At 36.4% G+C, this 19,577-nt stretch overlaps 2 protein-coding genes across 3 annotated transcripts; one reads left to right on the plus strand and one right to left on the minus strand.

Moving 5' to 3' along the window:
* Positions 1-73: 73 nt before the first annotated feature.
* On the minus strand, positions 74-12,575 carry asb5b (ankyrin repeat and SOCS box containing 5b). Of its 2 annotated transcripts, none has more exons than XM_084402026.1 (7): positions 12,270-12,575; positions 7,706-7,785; positions 7,473-7,580; positions 3,951-4,101; positions 3,729-3,863; positions 3,400-3,591; positions 74-755 (listed from the first exon to the last, which is right to left on the minus strand). In XM_084402026.1, exons 1-7 carry the CDS (start codon positions 12,463-12,465, stop codon positions 628-630), a joined length of 990 nt encoding a protein of 329 aa, XP_084258152.1. In that variant the 5' UTR covers positions 12,466-12,575; the 3' UTR covers positions 74-627. The 2 variants fall into 2 exon arrangements, with proteins under 2 accessions (XP_084258152.1, XP_084258153.1); XM_084402027.1 differs by lacking the exon at positions 12,270-12,575 and adding an exon at positions 10,656-10,898.
* A 1,122-nt stretch (positions 12,576-13,697) lies between these two features.
* Positions 13,698-19,072, plus strand: spcs3 (signal peptidase complex subunit 3). Its single transcript, XM_084402028.1, has 5 exons — positions 13,698-14,027; positions 14,425-14,498; positions 14,789-14,865; positions 15,018-15,133; positions 18,856-19,072. The coding sequence occupies exons 1-5, from the start codon at positions 13,885-13,887 to the stop codon at positions 18,986-18,988; spliced, it is 543 nt and encodes a 180-aa protein (XP_084258154.1). The 5' UTR covers positions 13,698-13,884; the 3' UTR covers positions 18,989-19,072.
* Positions 19,073-19,577: the final 505 nt, after the last annotated feature.

Genomic DNA, 19,577 nt, shown 5'->3' on the forward strand with positions numbered 1-19,577 from the left:
TATGGGTATTGCACTACATTGAACATGATTCAAATACAGTACCAACTGCAATGCAAAGAAAAGGGAGACCAATGAGACAAATTTTACATATTTGTCTTTATTTATAAGTTACATATCTTATCATGCTTTGTTTTGGCAACAAAATGATTAGCAAAAGTGCTGCATTACATTGAATCTTCCCAGTGGTTTTATTTTTTATTTTCTAAACAGTTCATGATGAAGCTTGGGAAGCTGTGAAAATATTGATAGCATCAGATTTCGGGAATTCTGAACAGTTATCCTCTTCTTTTTTAAATTAGTGCGATAAAAAATAGATTTCACCCTGACTTGATATATTTTTGTATCATATTAGGCATGCAGCTTATATAGTGCAGGTCACAAATGATAAATTTACACTAATGTTGTGATTATGTACAAAAATATAACTGATGTTCATTAGTAGCACAAAAATATAAGTATTTAAAAATAAACATTTGAACTTAAATTAAGTGAAATGAATGGCTATTGTGATAGTGTTTTCTGTGCGTTGGTGGTCACAAACAAAATTTGATAACCTTATTTGTAAATTAATGCACTTAATATAAGAAAATAAAAGGGGGAGGGGCTTTGTGGAGTAAGGTTGAGAGTCTATCTATACTGGAGGAAACTCTTGAGCAGAGTAGGCAGTTTGAGGTGAGGAATCAGGTGCAGTCTGGATCGGCCCATATAGTTTCGGATACTCAGTCTACACAGCTGACACAGAGACTGTGGTGTGGCTATCCAAGAAAAGACAGGGAAAGTTAGCAAAATCCCCTTTTTATTAAAAAAAAACTTAGTATTTCATAAAGTATATGGACAAGTTGACCCATGTTCAAATCCTAGCCTACATTAAAAACATATTTTTATTATTGTTTTCACCCATTTAACTCAACTCAATGTTTTCAGTTTTAATTATTTTCATCATATGCAATGAACATATTACTGCAGAAATTAATTTAATTTTAGTGGGTTAAAACATACAGATGTAATCAAAATTATTTAACCCCCATTGCAAATCAGGTCTTCTGGCTAAATGTACAGGCTTTCAGCTGTTTGCGATGAACAAATCAAACAAAAGTAATTGAAATAGCTCAACACAACAAATGTTTCAAGTGGTTTCCCCAAATTTAACTTAAAATACAACTTTTAATGACTTCTGCAGTCTCAAAATTTTTCAACCCCTTCATGACAAGCATCTTTTGTACTTAGTAGAACACCATTTTGTTGTTGTGACCTGCTGCAAACGAGATGTATAACTGGACACCAGCTTCTGGCAGCGTTTCTGAGGAATCTTAGCCCATTCCTCATTAACAATGGCCTCCAGTTCAGTAATATTCTTGGGTTTGCATGCTGCAACCGCCTTCTTCAAATTCCACCAGAGATGGGGTTCAAGTCAGGTGACTGTGATGGCCACTGTAGAATCTTCCAGGACTTCTTCTGCAACCAAGCCTTAGTGGAATTCAGGTATGCTCAGGATCATTAGCTGCTTTCCGACCAAGTAGCTACAGGAACTTAGTTCTAGGAACTGTCCACTTCTAAACAGTTCTAAGAACTACTCTCCCCCAAACTCGGTTTTGCTGTTTGCGTTCGCACTGGCAAAGTGGCCATAGGAACTGGTAGGAGGGGTAAGGGAGTGACGCAAGCATGGTGACTTTTATTTTGACGGCGCTGAGAACGCCAGAGCAAACAATGCTCGCATTCTCTGTGTTTATTAGTTAGCTTTCTGTCTAACAGTACTGTTTAACATGTTATTAGATAGAACTGTTATAGAAAGTAGACAGTATATGAAAAAAAGGTTATTAGCCTATGCCGTGTGGTTGATGTCCAGTGTTGCTAGCTGGGCAGATAAACATAATCATGTTTGGCTTGGTCCCCTCAAAGTTGCGTTGGATTTTCCCTTCAGCATAAAGGTTTAGAGACCCATCTATCACTGTTTTCCATGTTTGTATAGTTAGTTTCTGGAGTAAATATATAGGCTATAATCTGTGTTTACATATAGCTGTTTTAAAAATGGCAGGTGCTGGTGTTTTGCGTGCGTTCGGTCATCAGCGTACACTAACGTCACAAGTAGTTCCTATAGTGCTGGTTTAGACCCTACTCTGAAGTAGGACCTAAATTAGTTCCTCCAAATGGAGTTCCTAGAACTAAAATCGTTCCTAGTTCCTGCGGTGCGAACACGCCGACATCCGGGTACTTTAGCCAATAGTTCTAGGAACAGTGAAAAGGTTCCTCCGGTCGGAAAGCGGCTATTGTCCTGTTGGAAGGTCTGATGACGCCCAAGCTTCAGCTTCCTCACAGATGGCATGACGTTTTCTCCTAGGATTTCCTGATACTTCAATTAATCCATCTTGTCTTTCACACGCTGCAGGTCACACGCGGTTTAGTAGGCACCTCACTGTGCAAGCTGAAACCTCAGTGCCTGTTGCCACTAAGTCTTGCTGCAGGTCTTTTGCAGTCGAGAAGAATGCCTTCCTAGAAATCTGGTTGCAGCAGCTGATGGCTTCCTTTCTCTGCCCCGTCCAGGTAGTGTAACCACTGTTCCTTTAACTTTGAACTTGCGAACTATGCTTCCAGCAGTGTCTCTATGAACATTTAGTGCCTTGGCTATCTTTTTTATCCTGTTCCTTGTTTGTGAAGAGCATTATCTTCTCTTAACTTGGACCTTTTTTTTTTTTTTTACTTAGCCATATTTATAACATGCAATCAAACGTGACACTCAACAAACCTTGCCAGTTCAGATATTTCATGTGTTATAGCACAAGCACACCTGGTGCAACTAATGAATCCCTTGATTAGTTGCATCAGGTGTGATTGAGACAACACCTCTTTTGCAGATTTGCGCTGTTGTGAGGGATTCTATTCAGGGAGTTGAATAATTTTGAGACTGCAGAAGTCATTAAAAGTTGCATTTTCAGTTGAATTTGGGGAAACCACTTCAAACATTTGTTGTGTTTACCTATTTCAATTATTTTTGTTTGATTTGTTCATTGCAAATGCAAATTGACATTTTGCCAATAAACCTGATTTGCAATGGGGGTTAAATAATTTCAATTACAACTGTATAATGTACAAAAGATACAACTTTGGACTAACTAAATTTAGCATGTGAATGGGTTCTGCACCAAACAATATTTTAGACAAACCTAATCATGCAACTTCATCAAAGATACCATTTTTTAAAAAGTTGCATTCAAAATTCACAGAGGACCCAGGTTCAAGCGACCATGATCATGTCTTGAACCCATTCCCTATCTCTTTCCTGTTAAATCTCCACTAATAAAGTCAATAAATAAATTGAAAAACTAAATAATCCATTGAATGGGCTTGATTCTTCTGAACTAGAAAAACCAAAAGGTATCAAAATCAACTGAGCAGCCTTACCTTCATACAGAAGGAGCACAGACTCTGCCGTACTGCTGGGTGGCGCTGTCTCCACCGGCCTTTGCAGCTCCAGGTTGCGAGCGTTGATGTTAGCGCCAAACTCTAGTAGCAGTCTGATGATATCTGGACAGTCCTTCTGTGCTGCAGCGTGTAGTGGAGTGTCCAGGAAACGGCCCTTCTGCACATTGGCTCCTATGAAAAACAGATCATTTTGTGATCAAATAAACAAGAACAGAACTAAAGGTGAGAAGACCTGACCTAAGAACGCCAAAATACACCAAACAATTAATTTTTTTTGTCTGGTTTGAACAGTAGTCTGATGAGCTCACCTCCATCCAGAAGTTTCTGTGTACACTGGAGCTGTTGGGAGACACAGGCAATGTACAGAGGTGTTCCTAGATGGGGGATGTCATAATCTACATCTGCTCCCCATGAGATGAGAGACTCTATACATGCTGCCCTACCTGAAACAGCAACACATCTATGTTTATATTTTTGTAAAGTCTGCAATGGATTTTTATGGTTAGACTAAAGCAGAACTACTTGATTACCTTTGCTAGATGCCTCGTGAATGGGCGAAGGTTGGCACGCTTCTGCCTGTGGTTTTGCTCCATGTTCCAAAAGCACCTCTGTACAGGTGAAACTTCCTGTCGAGCAGGCGTTAAACAGCGGGGTCACACCGTCAATGGTCGTGGCTTTTACCTGCCATGCACAAGAACATGCTGATCAATCTGAACAAACTGATCAATCTGAGCAGAGTCTTCTTCTAACCCTTTCATGCATGAATTATGACAACCTTGGTCAGGATTCTTTTTCCTCTGTGTTTTTATTGCTCTTAGGACATGGAAAACAATATTTGATTTTTTTTTTTTTTTTACATATTATCCAAAGAAATGTTCAGATGTCCACTTGAGTGGACAGTTTGTGTTTTTGTTTTGAACTGACGAGATACTGTATCAATCATAATAAATTAATAACACAGTAATACTGTGTATTTAACAAACCAATTAATAAAATTATATAAAATCATGTGAAAACTATGAAATATATTAAAATATAGTAAAGCTTCAATTATTGGAAACGCAACTGAGTTTGTTTCACCCCTGGTAAATATGATCAAAGATGGCTGTAAAAATATATCTGCATTGTTTATCCTTTTGATCTTTCATTAAAAAAAAAAATCGCAAAACTCTAACCTTTCATTGAAGTAAAAGAATGGAAAGTGGGGGGGAAATCACATTATAAAAAAAAAGTAAAAAAAAATAAATAATCAAAACACATTGGTCACAATTATAGGCATCCCTAGAAATTTTTATGAGTAAAATATATCTGAAGTATCTCTGAAGATTTTTTAGCACACCAGAGTGACTAGGAACATGAAATTGTCTAGCTATGACTGTTTCACAGGAGTATAAATATGAGGAAACACAAATTCCCTTAATCATCCATCATAATGAGTAAAACCAAAGAATATAGTTCTGATGTGCAGCAAAAGATTGTTGAGCTTCACACAATAGAAAGTGGTTGTAAGAAAATAGCTAAAGCATTTAAAAAATCCCATTTCCACCATCAGGGCAATAATTAAGAAGTTCCAATCAACTAAAGATGCTACGAATCTGCCTGGAAGAGGACGTGTGTCTATATTGTATTAATGCACAGTGAGGGGGGAAGTTTGAGTGGCCAAAGACTCTCCAATGAACACAGACTGAGAAATGCAGAGATTAGTTGAGTCTTGAGTTCAGCAAAAAATTCAAACAGCACATCCTCCTCGCTCATCCAAAAACAAACTCCAGCATATTCAGTTGTCGGGCATGACTGGAACTTCTGGAACTGGAAAAGGGACCTGGTTCTTTGGTCAGGCGAAACAAAAACAAAAAATTGTTTTTGGCAGTTTAAAATAGTTTTTGCTTTTTAGCAGCAAAGCCACCAGATGGGTTGGGTGCAAACAGGGATATAGAGTACCCCATGTCCATGATTAAATACACATCTGGATTAATGTTGTGGGCCTATTTTTTTATTTATTTTTTGCTGGAGATCCTGGACATCTTGTTCAGATACATGTTATCATGGATTCTAGCAAATACCAACATATAAAAAAAAATCAAAACCTGAACGCTTCTGCTAGAAATCTTATAATGGGCCATGGTTGGATCTTCCATCAGGACAACGATCCAAAACAGACATCAAAATCAACATAAAACTGTGTCACTGAGCACAAAATGAAGCTTCTGCCATGACCGTCCCAGTCCCCTGACCTGAACCCTACAGAAAATGAGTGGAGTGAACTGAAGAGAAGAAGCACCACCATGGAGCTGGGAATCTGAAGGATCTGGATAGATTCTGTATGAAGGAATGGTCTCTGATCTCTTGTCAGGTGTTCTCCAAACTCATCGGGCATTATAGGAGAAGATGTTATCTTGACAAAAGGAGGTTGCAAAAAGTATTTAATAAAAGGGTGGCAATAATTATGGCCAACTTGTTTTGGAGAAAAACATTTATTTCATAATGTGATTATCCCCCCACTTTTAATTATTTTACTTCAATGAAAGTTTAGTGTTATTTTTTTAATGGATATCAATGGAGGAGAGGCTTCACTCCGGTGAATACATTTGACAAAATCCCTAGACTGAGTAGGGAATGTTGCGACAGGTAAGTCTCATTTACGGCATTACATTTACCACCAGCAAATGTGTAGTAGTTGTGTAATATTGAATGAAAGAAAATAAACAATATCAAGGTTTTTTTTTTTTTTTTTACTTTCACTTTTTATCAGTAATAATAAGACTTGATTTGTTTTATATATATACAAGACGAACGCGCTCTCATCTCCCAATAATAGAACAATCTATAGTAACACATTACAACATGTGTTACGTAATTAGATTACTTTTTTTGATGTAACAAGTAACGCATTATAACTACAAGTAATGTGCATTACATAATCAGATTACTTTTTTGATGTAACGAGTAAGGAAGCGCATTAAAAGTAACTGCAAATTACATTATAATAACATAATCATTTATTCACAGCCAAAAAAGTTACTGCAGATGAAGTATTTTCAAGAACAGTCACAGTAATAGTATGAATTGTAGTTGATCTAGTTAGTGATTCATGATGTCCAATTTAGTGGACAGATGATTCATCAGAATTTCCTCCCGATCTAAAATCAGTACTTGGAAAATGAAACAATGATATGACTCCCTAAATGTTACTTGATGATACAAAAATTTTTTTTTTTTTTTTTTTTTTTTTTTTTTACCTGCAAGAGTCTCCTAGGATAGAAGGAATGGATGGATATTCCAGAGCAACTTCCAGAGAATTTCTGACTGGCTGTCGGCCATCTTGGTTTGGAGAAAAAAATTCCACATACAATGGCTTGCCACAGGGTGGCAGTGTATAGGATGATGCACTAGTGTTCACTCTAGTGGCTGATGTGCAACTATGCCATCAAAACCCTTAATACGCAAGGAAGGGCTTTTTGAATAGCTGTCCACTGTAGTTAGTGGCCATGCATGAAAGGGCTAAACATATAATAAACAAAAAGCAGTAAAACATTTAAAAAAAACAATTAGGGGCGGCTGGGGTTAGTTGTCACACAGGAAGTTATCACAGGGACTGTATCTCAGTAACTATAGCCTATGGTTAGGGGATAAAATATTAATTCCATACTTTTTTTAAAAATAAGTGGTTCAATTGGTTCCAGATTTCTGGTTTAAAATTTATCTTTCAAATAAATTTCATTTTAGATTTTAGATTAGATTTTCAAATTAGATTTTCATCATACTTTTGCTATAGCTGTTGGGTAAACAAGCAAACACAATAAAATCACATTGGCAGACATTCAAGCAAGGATCAATTATATAATGAAGATACGATTGAGCAAAAGATTGAACTGTGTGCTCAGGACAAGTGTATATTTCCTAAATGTATAATCAGGGCAGCTGTGATTTTTACTGGGGCAAGTTGTCGTGTGTTTTAAATGTTATACTTTCAGTGTTTTGCTGTTTCAATAATTACTTTGTTTCATAATTGTTGTAAGGTTGCTGAAAAGTCTTTAATAACTGTAACTCACATTGGCACCGGCCTCTATGAGAGCCCTGGCACATGCTACATGATCTCCCAGACAAGCTTCATGTAGCGGAGTCACGTGATCAATGGTGATGATATTTGGATTGTGACCCTGGTAATATGGAGAAGAAAAACAGCAGTATATAATTTTTTTTCTTTAAAAAGTTACTAAATGTATCTTTTTTTTTTTCTTTTTTTTTTCCTGTTCCATTATTGTATGTGTATATGTTTGTAAACCTGTGAGAGAAGAGTCTTAAGAGCCAGAAGTCGACCCTGACATGCAGCTTCATGGAGTGGAGAACGATCCGCCCATGAACCTGAGAAGGGAATGAACATACGTCAAATTATTCTTATTAATAAGCCAATGAACTGACACCCAATTATTTCCCATGGCTGATAAATGCCTTTTCTTCTCAGAAAAACAAACCACAAAACAAGCCCAAAAAATGTGGAATTAACAATTATCCAATGTGGAATTAACATAATTTACACCAATCATAATTTGCTGTCGTTAAAAGCTAACCAACAGTTACAAAAGCACTACCATGAAATTCAAGAGCTTTAAATACACCCACTCAGCCACAGTTGGACTTGATGTAATTCCCAGTACATTCTAAAGTGAGAGTGGTGTGATTTTGACACTGCCCATTGACAGCTGTTAAGAAGAGCCTGTGAGTGGAATCGCTGCATTATCAGCTCTCTATATACAATAAAGGTGATTCATTTCAACTGTTGAGACATTTGAACGTGTTGCTGTAATACAAAATGAAAATGAAAGAATTTTACCTCATAAAACGCAAATTTGGATTTTGGACTTACTATCTCCATATGTAGGAATAAAAGCAATAAAGGCAAGATGCATTTATTTTTAAACAACTTGAGATAACTTTTTCTCTCAAATGGAACTACAAGGCAAAAGCCCATTTACAAAAACCCATTGGATGTGGAGGCCTCTGACTTCCAATCAATAAACATTGCAGGGCAGTAAATGCCAGGGCTTTTGGATGGCATGTCTTTTCCATTACGTGTTCAAGCGGAAGAATTGTCAGTGTCAAAGACCTCTCTGTCAGCATTACTCTTCAAAAAAAGCAAAAATGTTATGCTAAATTCTTTTTCTTTTTCAGTATGGATGTGAAATGGATTCCTACTTTGTATATGTAAAACTTACAATAAACTTCCTTTTTTTTTTTCAAGTTAGAAATTATGTAAAATAAACCTTTTTTTTTTTTCATATAGTGGATTTTCAATTCAGATTTATTTGAAGCACTTTTTAAAGCAATGTTTGTTTACCGAAATTTACCAAATTTAATTTGATAAATATTTTATTTAAATGTTAAAATATTAAATGTTATGTAAAAAAAAAAAATGTAAAAAAAAAAATTATAAATATATATTTTTTTATATATAATATTTTATTTATATATATTTTTTCTCAAAAATTTTCCAAAAATAAAAAAAAAATGTTAAATATATATATTTTTTCTCTCAAATTTTCTCTCAAATTTTCCACAGGCCCCCTAACACATCCATGCAAAGTCCCCGGACCGCATTTGGAAAATTCCTCAATTAAACAACTGCATCAACCTACTGACCACAGTAGCAACACCACAACTACAGTTACAACATGGCCTTTTCTATTTAGTCAGAACAATAATCGTATGTATAGCACAGAACAATTATTAATACCATAATACACACAGTGCTAGCAGCTCCAACCGGAGATCTACTCAGAGATCTATATTTAGCATAAGCGCAATCTAGCCACAACAGCATACGAAAGCTGCCCTCTGCAACTGTCATTCCTGGCACAGAACACGGCCTAAGAGCAAGAACGGAACAAGAGCTTCCGTTACGTACCCATGTCTCCGTCGCCCCACGGCACATCTAGCCATTGATACGTGTACGCCATAGCCTGTAAATGAAAGGACGGCTATCATCTCTGGGTGCAAAAAGCAGCCGTCTTCTCTTTTTTAGCTTAGCTGAGCGAAGGTGATGGGTTACTGCCACTGAGATTCCAGAGTGACATGTGGAGCTTTAGGTCACAGCTCTGCTTTAGTCAGTTACAATGATACTAGACTACTATGCTGTTTTTTATTATGCAATTTTGTGTTTTCTTGTGCGCTTAAAGAATTCATGTCATTTTAAAACTACTTCATTAGTGACATAGCCCTGTTTGTTTTGTTTTTTCTGATCAAGAAACATATAGGTTGTTGCCTGATGGGCACTTCTCAGTATGAACGCTGGTTGCAAGCAGTCTTTATTGTGATATTCTCTGAGAGCTTTCATGAATATTTCAGATCCTGTTCTGTTCATGTGACTACAGCTGAGCTCCACGGAGACTAGGACTACTTGTAACGTCCCTGTTTATAGACTCCCTAGTCAGGGAGACAGTCCTATTCAATTATATGGTGTATTGTAAAAAATATAAAGCAATCCATCCCTTAATAAACAAACAGCTACACATTAGGGTAAAAGCCTATGTTTAATGCATGATGCAGGAGTCCGCTAATAGTGTGCTGTGTTTACTTGAACTATAATTCCCTTGTAAAGAGGCTTTAAATATCACCAAATCCAACTAGGAATGACTAAACGTAGCTTTAACTAACAGCTAGGCCAAGTACACAATTTGAGACTATTTGTACGTTCCTATTCTTAGGCTATACTGTTGCATGGTCTGCAAATAGTCAGCTTTGTATTTTGGGATGCGGGAAATATGAGAAAGAATAATCAAGCTTGGGAAGATTTTTTTTTTTTTTTTTTTATCCAATACTGTAAATAATAAATTACCAATAATACTGATGTTTCATATTCACTTCATTCTGCTCCATTGGTGTTTGCATGTGTGCGTCTGAATGACACTTCTTGGCAATTATGCACTTGATATCTGTCCTTAGTCTTATTTTGTTTGTTTAATAAAGGTTAGGCTAATATATAATTAATGTATCTATACACAGGATATAAAACAATATTCATGATGATTTGATATTAACATTATTAGAATTACATTACAGAATTACAAATATGTCATATTAATTCTTATATTATATTATCTAATATTAACTTCAATATTATTTGCCATTTTATAGGTAGCCTATAGAAGGCTCGCCCCTGTACAAATGCATTACTGCAATGTGATAGCAGGGGGCAACTATAAAGGCACATTTATTTACACGTGTCTATAACTCACCTTGACTAATCAAAATACCCCAGCGTACTTTCTTTTTCGCAGAAAAACCCTCGACGTCCTCTCGCTTTCTTTTCTTGGGAGTATTATCTGAGTTCTCGGAATCTCCGCAGGGAACTTCTGTCATGTTTGCATCAGGTCAGTGTCTTTCTTTTTACACAGCGAGTGTGACCATAGCGCTTCTCTCTGATTGGCTGCTCGGCTTGTTGTTGTTTCAGACCTCAGCAGAGTCGTGTTGGCTACTGCAACGATTTAGCATGTGAATATTAATAAGTTCACCCTGACGTTGCTTAGTGATCTTTCTGGAGCAGCCAGTCACGTAACGTAATTAATATTCATAAGCCAAGCCTTTGCCATAGTAGACTGTTACTTCAATTGCGCCTACTGGACGCACGTCACGGAACTAAATTAATATTCATGAGGTAAATCTTTACCATAGTAGCCTACTGTAGGCTACCATGTCCGTGCCCGTTTGTCTATTTATATCGCAAGTTAAGATTAGAACAGTGCCACTGTTATTCCGACACAAATAGCTAGTTATAGAGTCAGGACTTTTAAAGGATTTTTCCCTTATTTATCAAAAATTTGAAAAATGTTTGACTTTCATCTCATTTAGTTTGTATAGCCTAGCATTTGAAGTCAGGTCATTTGCATGTTATTAAGATCATGATAAACAGGGCAGCAAAGTAGTCTGATAAAAAGGGACGAAAAGACAAAAATTAGTAAAGAACAGCTTTTCCAGACAAAATCACTACATTTTAACTGAATTCTTCAGGTTAAACTTTATTTTAAAGTGACATTGTAACATTGTACTCTAACATGTACAGAGTAATATTAATTAATTAGCTACATGTACTTAATATAGAGTTACAGTTAGGGTTTGGTTTAGGGTTAGTTACTTGTAATTATGCATAATTTTATTACTGTTATTACTACAGTAGCAACATGTAATGTGTAATTATGTCACCTTAAAATAAGGTTACCTTCTGAGATATAGATTACTGAATAAATGTGAGGGATGGATTACTATTTCTGTAGTGAATTGCACCAAACATTTTCATGTAAAATAATAAAAAAAAACAGTGTCCTTGTTTCAAGTTAGACTATAGCTTACTATAATAACAGTAAACTATGCATAATTACATGCAACTGACCCTAAACCAAACCCTAATCCAATCCCTAACCCTATATTAAGTACGTGTTGTTGATTAATATTCCTATGCTACTTAAATGTATAATTAAATTGTATACATTACACTTTAAAATGTATAATTTATAATTCAAATGTATAATTACAGGACACTTTAAAATAAAGTGTAACCAAAATGAGAAAAACATTTTTTTAAAGTGTTATTGCTATATAATATATGTATTGTAAGTCTACCCAGCCATGTATGCCAAAATACTAAGAGAAAGCGATTTTCATAACTCAGCGTTAGATGAACACTGACCTAATTTTCTTAGTGTTATACGAACTGGTGCCATGCACCAGAAGCTTTCTCTTTACACAACAAGTCAACTTTTTTTCAGTGTTTACAAAGAGATATAAAGAGTGATAAACCCAATCTCACCCTATTTAAGCTATATCCCCAATATATCCCAATCTTGCCTACTTACTGTGCCCTTGGCCAAAATCATAGAACTCAGCTGCGATACGGGCCGCCTCCTTACGGTTTCCTTTAACCGCATAGAAGTGGGTCAGTATGTTTAAGCTGATCTTGACAAAAAGTTTGAAGCAAAAAAGGACAAAAATCGAGAAATAGACTTTGCTATACTGCGAGCCAAATGGCCGCTCCTCCAAAATCTCAGTCATTGCTGCTGCTCAGTGACAGTGAATGTTTTGGAATAAGATCCAGAGATGTGTCGACGGGGATCATATGCCAGACTGGCCCAGTTATTCCCCAAGACAGCTGGGCTCAGTGTAGGAATGAGATAAGGCAGCTGGACTTTTAGCTAGTGGAAAATGGGCCACTTGACTGAGATAACAATAGGTGTTGTTGTCATTTGTTAGGATGTTTGTCTCATGATACATTGTGACAGTTTTGTTTTCATTACACTTTTATTTTAACTTATTGTTGCTAATACAACAGTGTCAGATGATTTAAAGTATTTTTGTTTATTTACCATAGCCATTTTAGAAATACCGTTCACAATCGGCCATGATTTGACATGACATGAGTCACCAGGATAAACCCAGTATTTGATTGATCATGTGATCCATGGGAGCTATATCATATTTTAGTGGTAGATACAAGTATTAATAAAGATTGCATGTGATTTTTCTCCAGAAAGCACTTTTAAACATTTAATTTTCCTTGTAAGTTTTGTTAGAGCTTGTGTAAGAGATGCTTCTGAGAAAATATGTTAAATGCAGTTTTTTTATTTATTGGTATAGGTATGGAAAATTTTATTAGAAGGAAAACAATAGGCCTACTTGTTTTTCTTCTAATACAATTTTACAAAAATAATGCTTGTATTACACATGAAGAAATGATTCAAGGTCTAAGTCAAATTTTATTCATTTCCTTTAGTAGACCACAGCACCTGTTTGAAGAACATTGTCAATAAAAAAAAGCAAGAAGAATTGTAATATTTTTTATAAAATGCAGTTTTATAGTTGGCCTATTTAATGTAGTTATGAATTGTTGCTATGTACACTGGCATTTTGTGTATATGTATGTGTTTATACTGTTGCATAAACGTGCTAAAATAAAAAATGATAGACCTTATTCAGAGCAGCGCCATGACAGGTATGAAAGTGAGGCTGTGAGGGATAGTCTTGCCTTGTTTCCAATGGCATCCGCTGTAAAAAGCTGTATAAAGCTCCTAGATTACTTACAATTTTCCACAGTTTATATTGTCGGGAGTTTTTTGTCAACTGAAATTTCTTGGAAAGATATTTTCCCAGTGTTTCATGAGCAGAACAATCTAAAAACACATTAAAATAACAGTACAGCCCATTGAAGAGATGCCTGTCTGTCCCTCACAGCCTCGCTTTCATTCCCATTAAAAATCAAAGATGGCGCTGCTGTGAATAAGGTCTATTGTTTGTGCCCGTTGCGTGCAATGTCACTTCCTGACCACTGGGTGGCAATGTGTACTTTCTAAAATGAAACAGGAAGTAGGTCTTGCTTCCTTATTTGAACTGCCTCACTTCCTGCTTTGAACCTCCGCTCGGAGCCTTATATCTTTGTTTTTGCAGTGCATTGTTAGTTGTTAACTAGACTGAATCATGAATACGGTATTGTCGAGGGCAAACTCGCTCTTTGCATTCTCTCTCAGTGTGATGGCAGCGCTCACATTCGGGTGCTTCATTACCACAGCTTTCAAAGACAGAAGCGTACCGGTGGATATACACGTCTCCAAAGTCATGATGTAAGTTAACTGCACTGTTTCTGAGCCTGCGATCAGAGGTTCAATACAAAATCAATGTTAAGATCATTAAAATATATATTTGATATACGTTAGGCATCACCGACCATTTAGAATCATATTTTTTTGCAGCATATGGGACTTGCAGATGCTGAGCTGGTGGCCAATAGCAGTGGCGCACGTCAGCTGTGCAAATTAATGAAATAGAAAGATCTTATTTTTGTGCTTTTGTTCAACAGTATTTTGAAACGCTTAATAAACCAAAAATATGGATTTGTGGGCAATGTACATTTTAAATGTGTGGGTACTGTCAGTTTGCAGGATTTAATGTAGTTGCGTCTTTTACATCTGTGTTTCACACATATCTAAGCTGATATCTTTTGTCTCATTCTTTCTCCAGTAAAAATGTCGACGACTTCACAGGACCACGAGAGAGGAGTGACTTGGGCTTTGTGACATTTGACCTTTCTGCTAATATCCTTTTGACAGAACAGAGCACTGCTGTGCTACACAGTTACCTCCATGTTGATGAGAAAAGTCACCATAGTTGTTCAGATTTTTATTTATTATTTCACGTTTAAGTATTAATTACATGTTTAGCATTATTTCTATAAAAGTATTTCCTGTGTAAATGCATTTATGCCACCTCGGTTCACCATTATGCATTTTTTGTTTAATACGAGCCACTTTTGTCCATATCAGCTTTGCAGTGCAGTTTACACCTAGAACTAGATTTGCATTATTTGCTTTAACCACTTTATTACATCTGCGGCCAATATTTGACTGGAATGTGAAGGAGCTCTTTCTTTACCTGACTGCTGAATATTCAACCAAAAGCAATGTAAGTCTTCTTTACCACTTCAGTATATCCAGAGAGTCAGAAGGGTTTAAAAATCTGAATGTGAATGAGAGCTAGGTATTTGTTGTGTTGTATGTACTAGAACTGTTTGTGTTTTTCACATCAATAAAGAGTATTGTGTTATCCCATGTTAGGCACTGAACCAGGTGGTTCTATGGGACAAGATTGTCTTGAGAGGTGACAACACCAAACTAAACCTGAAGGAAGTTAAATCCAAGTATTTCTTCTTTGATGATGGGAATGGTTTAAGGTTAGTTGCTTTATTCAGAGTATTTCATCTGTGCCGTTTACACACACACACACAATCGTTCAAAAGTTTTAGATTGGTACGATTTTTTTTAATGTTTAAAAGAAGCCTCTTCTGCTCACCAAGGCTGTATTTATTTTATATAATGGTTTTCTATTTGAATATAGTAAAATCTTATTTATTTCTGTGATGCAAAGCTGAATTTTCAGCATCATTACTCTAGTCTTCGGTGTCACATGATCCTTTAGAAATCATTCTAATATGCTGATTTGGTGCTCAAGAAATATTTATTATTATTATTATTATCAGTGTTGAAAACAGTTGTGTACATTTAAAAAAAAAAAAAAATCTGAATTCTTTGATGAATAGAAAGTTAAAAAGAATAGAATCTGAAGTAAAAATATTTTGTAACATTACAAGTCTTTACGGTCACTTTTGATCAATTTAAAGGTATAGCAGAGGATTTTCCCGAATTTTAGAAAAGAACCGCCCTCTCCACTTTTTGAAAAAATGCACATGCGCAACACTCTACCTGCTCCCGAGAGGGAACGCCTATTAAACGTGTGCACGAGAGAGCATGCACGAGCTAATCATAGCTTACATTACCTTTTACTAGCAGTGATTTTAAATGGATTTCTCCAAATAGCATGCCAAACTTTACCTGTCGAGTAGAAACTTCGCGACTGAGGCATCAGTGGGAAGCCCAACCTGTGTTTTGAGCGCACGCCATCGTGTGAATCGTGTGCACGAGCACGTACGACGGCCTTACATAAACATATCACCAGAATGATTGACACTTAGGAGGACCAATAGTCTTGATGATCCACCCGGAAAAAGAAAATCCTCCGCTATAGAGAGCCTAAGTCCCTCCCCTCCGCTTCCGGCTCATGGGACCTTACTTCGGAAAAAATATGTATGGTAGTCAATGGCGAGAGACAACTTATCTTTTTATTCCGTCTGAACTGTGCCCTGAATTACACATATGATGTTTGTCAATTTAAAAGATAATTATGAAAGTCAAGAAAGTCACATAAAACAGAAGAGCAACATTTAGTTTTATGTGAAAATCGCTCAATGAACTACATCTCTCGTCTCGCACTATGTACGTCACAAGATCCGTTGCTCGTATGTGTGCAGTCTGGTATAGGGTGACCACCCGTCCCGCGTAGCGCGTGCGCGCACAGCGTTTGAAGCCCAATTCACGCGTCACGCAAATTGAGACCGTGTCACGCATAATCTATGCTTGCTCAAAAAAAAGTTGGTCGCTCTATATACTCGAGCCCCAAGCAAACAAACGAACATTACTTGACATTTCAGCACGCTATTGTTGCCACACAAACCCCTCAGTTGAACTGCTGACTAGGTTGTCAACTTTTTCGTTGTTGTCATGACAGCGCACGCACGCGCATACCAGACACACTTGGAAGGAAGGAACTTAGATGCGCGCTTTCCAATTCGAAAAATTCGAGAAAGAGACTGTCTGAGCGGCAACGCCATCATCAATTAAAAAGAGAAGGTGTGGGTACAAGAAACAAGAATGGGGAAATTAATATTTGTGGCTGAAAGGTGTTGAGGGGGATACCGAGAGGGCTTTTTGTGACCTTTGCAAAACGTCCTTCTCAATCGGACATGGAGGGAGGGGAATACGAGGTCAATCGTATTTTTTTTTTAAATACTTTTTTTGTAATTGTTCCTGTGGTGTTGAGCAACTACAATTCCTGTTAATCCTATACATTTATATTATAATTTATTAATTTATTTAAAATAAATAAATTGTAATGAAAAATAAATAAAATTAAATAGTAAATCTTAAGTGGAAGTACATCTGTCAATTCATTGAATGTTCAAAATATGAGTCTTTATTTAGAAAAAAAAAACACATTGGTTGGCCTATTCATGAGCATACATCAAAAATTACACGTTTAGAAGAATAGGGCATTATTAATACTATGCAAGGTGGTATGTGCTAGAAATGGGTAAACCACTATCAGTGAGTCTGCCAGTGGGGCACCGCCGCACCAGGCAGTGTCCCACATTGTCCCTCAGAAACATACCCATTGTCCCCCCTTGGGCTTATTAGCAGGTGGTCACCCTAGTCTGGTACAAAACACTCAGGCATGACGGCGTAACGTTACGATTATAACGTAAGACTATAGAAAAAATGACAGACGTTAGCTTCAGTAAAGTTAGCTTCATTCATTGAGAGAAAAGGTATGACGTCACATGTGCGCCTTTTGAGTTTGTAGTCTCTGTAATTACTTATTTTCACAGTCTTATACCTCAACAGTTTTACATCAAACTGTGACTTTCTTGACTTTAAAATGTATCTTTTAAATTGACAAACATCATATGTGTAATTCAGGGCACAATTCAAACGAGATCAAAATATTTGTTGTCTCTCGCCATTGACTACCATACAATATTTTTCCGAAGTAAGGTCCCATGGTGGTCAACCGGAAGGGGAGGGACTTAGGCTCTCTATACCTTTAATGCATCCTTCTAGCCTGGCAAGCCAGACCTACATCAAGATGTTAGGTCTGGCAACTCACCATTGGCACGGCTCAATCCGAGGGGCGGGATAAACGGTTGTCTCTCAAAATCCCTCTGCACGCAATAGGATAGCGCTACAACCAATCAGAGCAACGAAGAAGGCTAGTTGGTATATTCAACTTTTGCCGTATCCAGTCGACAAAACTCCGAACACATCTTCCTTTTTTTTTTTAAATGACTTAAGTGCCGTTCTTTGCTCTTTTCTCAAAGAAAAGCTCAACTCCCAAGTCCTCCAGAGTCGCGGTTAAAGCCGATTCGAAAGACCGCTGTTCGCCAGCAGCAGCAGCCATTCTTCGTTTCAAGTAGCAGGGAACCATCGCAACTCTGTCGTCATTATGTTAAGCCCGCCCCGCCTACTCTATACACGATGTGATTGGCCTGACCTGAGTTTGGTTTTTCCAGCTCGAAAGTCAACGGAGAGTTGCTAGACCACACTGGCTGCAAAATAAATTTTGCTGCCGCTAGGGTGCGTCTAGATTTCTAGGCTAGCATCCTTCTTGAATAAAACTTCTAAAAATCTACTCACCCCAAACTTTCTATTAGAATTTGTATGTATAATTTTTACATATCATTTTTTACAAATAAAATTATTCAAAATTTAATTTAAATATTTCTAAATATCAGATCAAATGACAATTTGATTTGAAAAAATCAATCAGATTTCTCATAAGTAAAACAATAAGAGAAACATCATAAAACACACATCTACTAAGTTGAACTAAAATCAAATGAATATTGACAATGTGTAAACCTCATTTGGAAAAGATATTTGGGTAACACTTTACAATAAGGTATCATTTGTTAACGTTAGTTTATTTTAGCTAATGCATTATCAATTAGCAATATATTTTCCGACATAATTGTTTAATGATTGTTAATGCTAGTTAATAAAAATACAATTCTTTATTCTTTGTTCATGTTTTTTCACAGTGCATTCTCTAACGATACATTTGAGTTTAAAGATGTGATAGTAAATGCTGAAATGAACACAACAATTAATAAATGCAGTAGAAGTATTGTTCATTGCTGGTTCATGTTAACTAATGTAGTTAACTAAACTAATGTTAACAAATTAAAACTTATTGTTAAGTGTTACAAGTATTTGACATAATATATAACTGAAAAGTATAGAAATGGACATCTCTTTGATATCTCTCTGTTTTTCCCAAACACAGGGCAAATAAGAACATCACTCTCACTCTCTCATGGAATGTGGTGCCAAATGCTGGAATCCTGCCATTGGTCATGGGATCTGGACACAAGAGTCTCGCCTTCCCTGAATCATATGAAATGGCAAAGAGCTACTGAACTGTTCCAGTCCATCCCAAACCATATTTGTAAATGTTGTGCTCTGTACGGGTTTTAATAAAAGTTGACACATTGTTTTAAGGAGTGACTGTTGTTTATGTGGATTAAGAAATTGTTTGGAACATACTAATATTTCAAGAGATTGATAGTCATATTCAGTACTGTGGCCATTACAGGTCTAGTTCCAAAAAAAGGATCCTGATAAATTTTTTCATCTGGAAAGTAATTCTCTGGTGTTTCACAATTGTCTTGTGTGGATAAGAATATTTTTGTTTATAATCTGTTTTGGTCCTTAGTACTAAAATGTCAGTTTTTCATTATTATAACTAAAGAGCTCACAAAGCAAGAGCAAAAGTACATGTAACCAATTAAAGGAAGCACAATCATTCACTTAAAAAAATAATTCAGTGGGGTTCAACACTCTTATTCAAGTTCAAACTGCTAGACTAAGTTTTAAGGATGCCTTTCAGCTAAAAAAAATAAATAAAAATGTGACCCTGGACCACAAAACCAGTCACATGGGTCAATTTTTCGAAATTGAGATTAATATATTATCTGAAAGCTGAATAAATAAGCTTTCCGGTAATGT

Source organism: Rutilus rutilus, assembly GCF_951802725.1.
Source record: "Rutilus rutilus genome assembly, chromosome: 2".
Lineage (NCBI taxonomy): Eukaryota > Metazoa > Chordata > Actinopteri > Cypriniformes > Leuciscidae > Rutilus > Rutilus rutilus.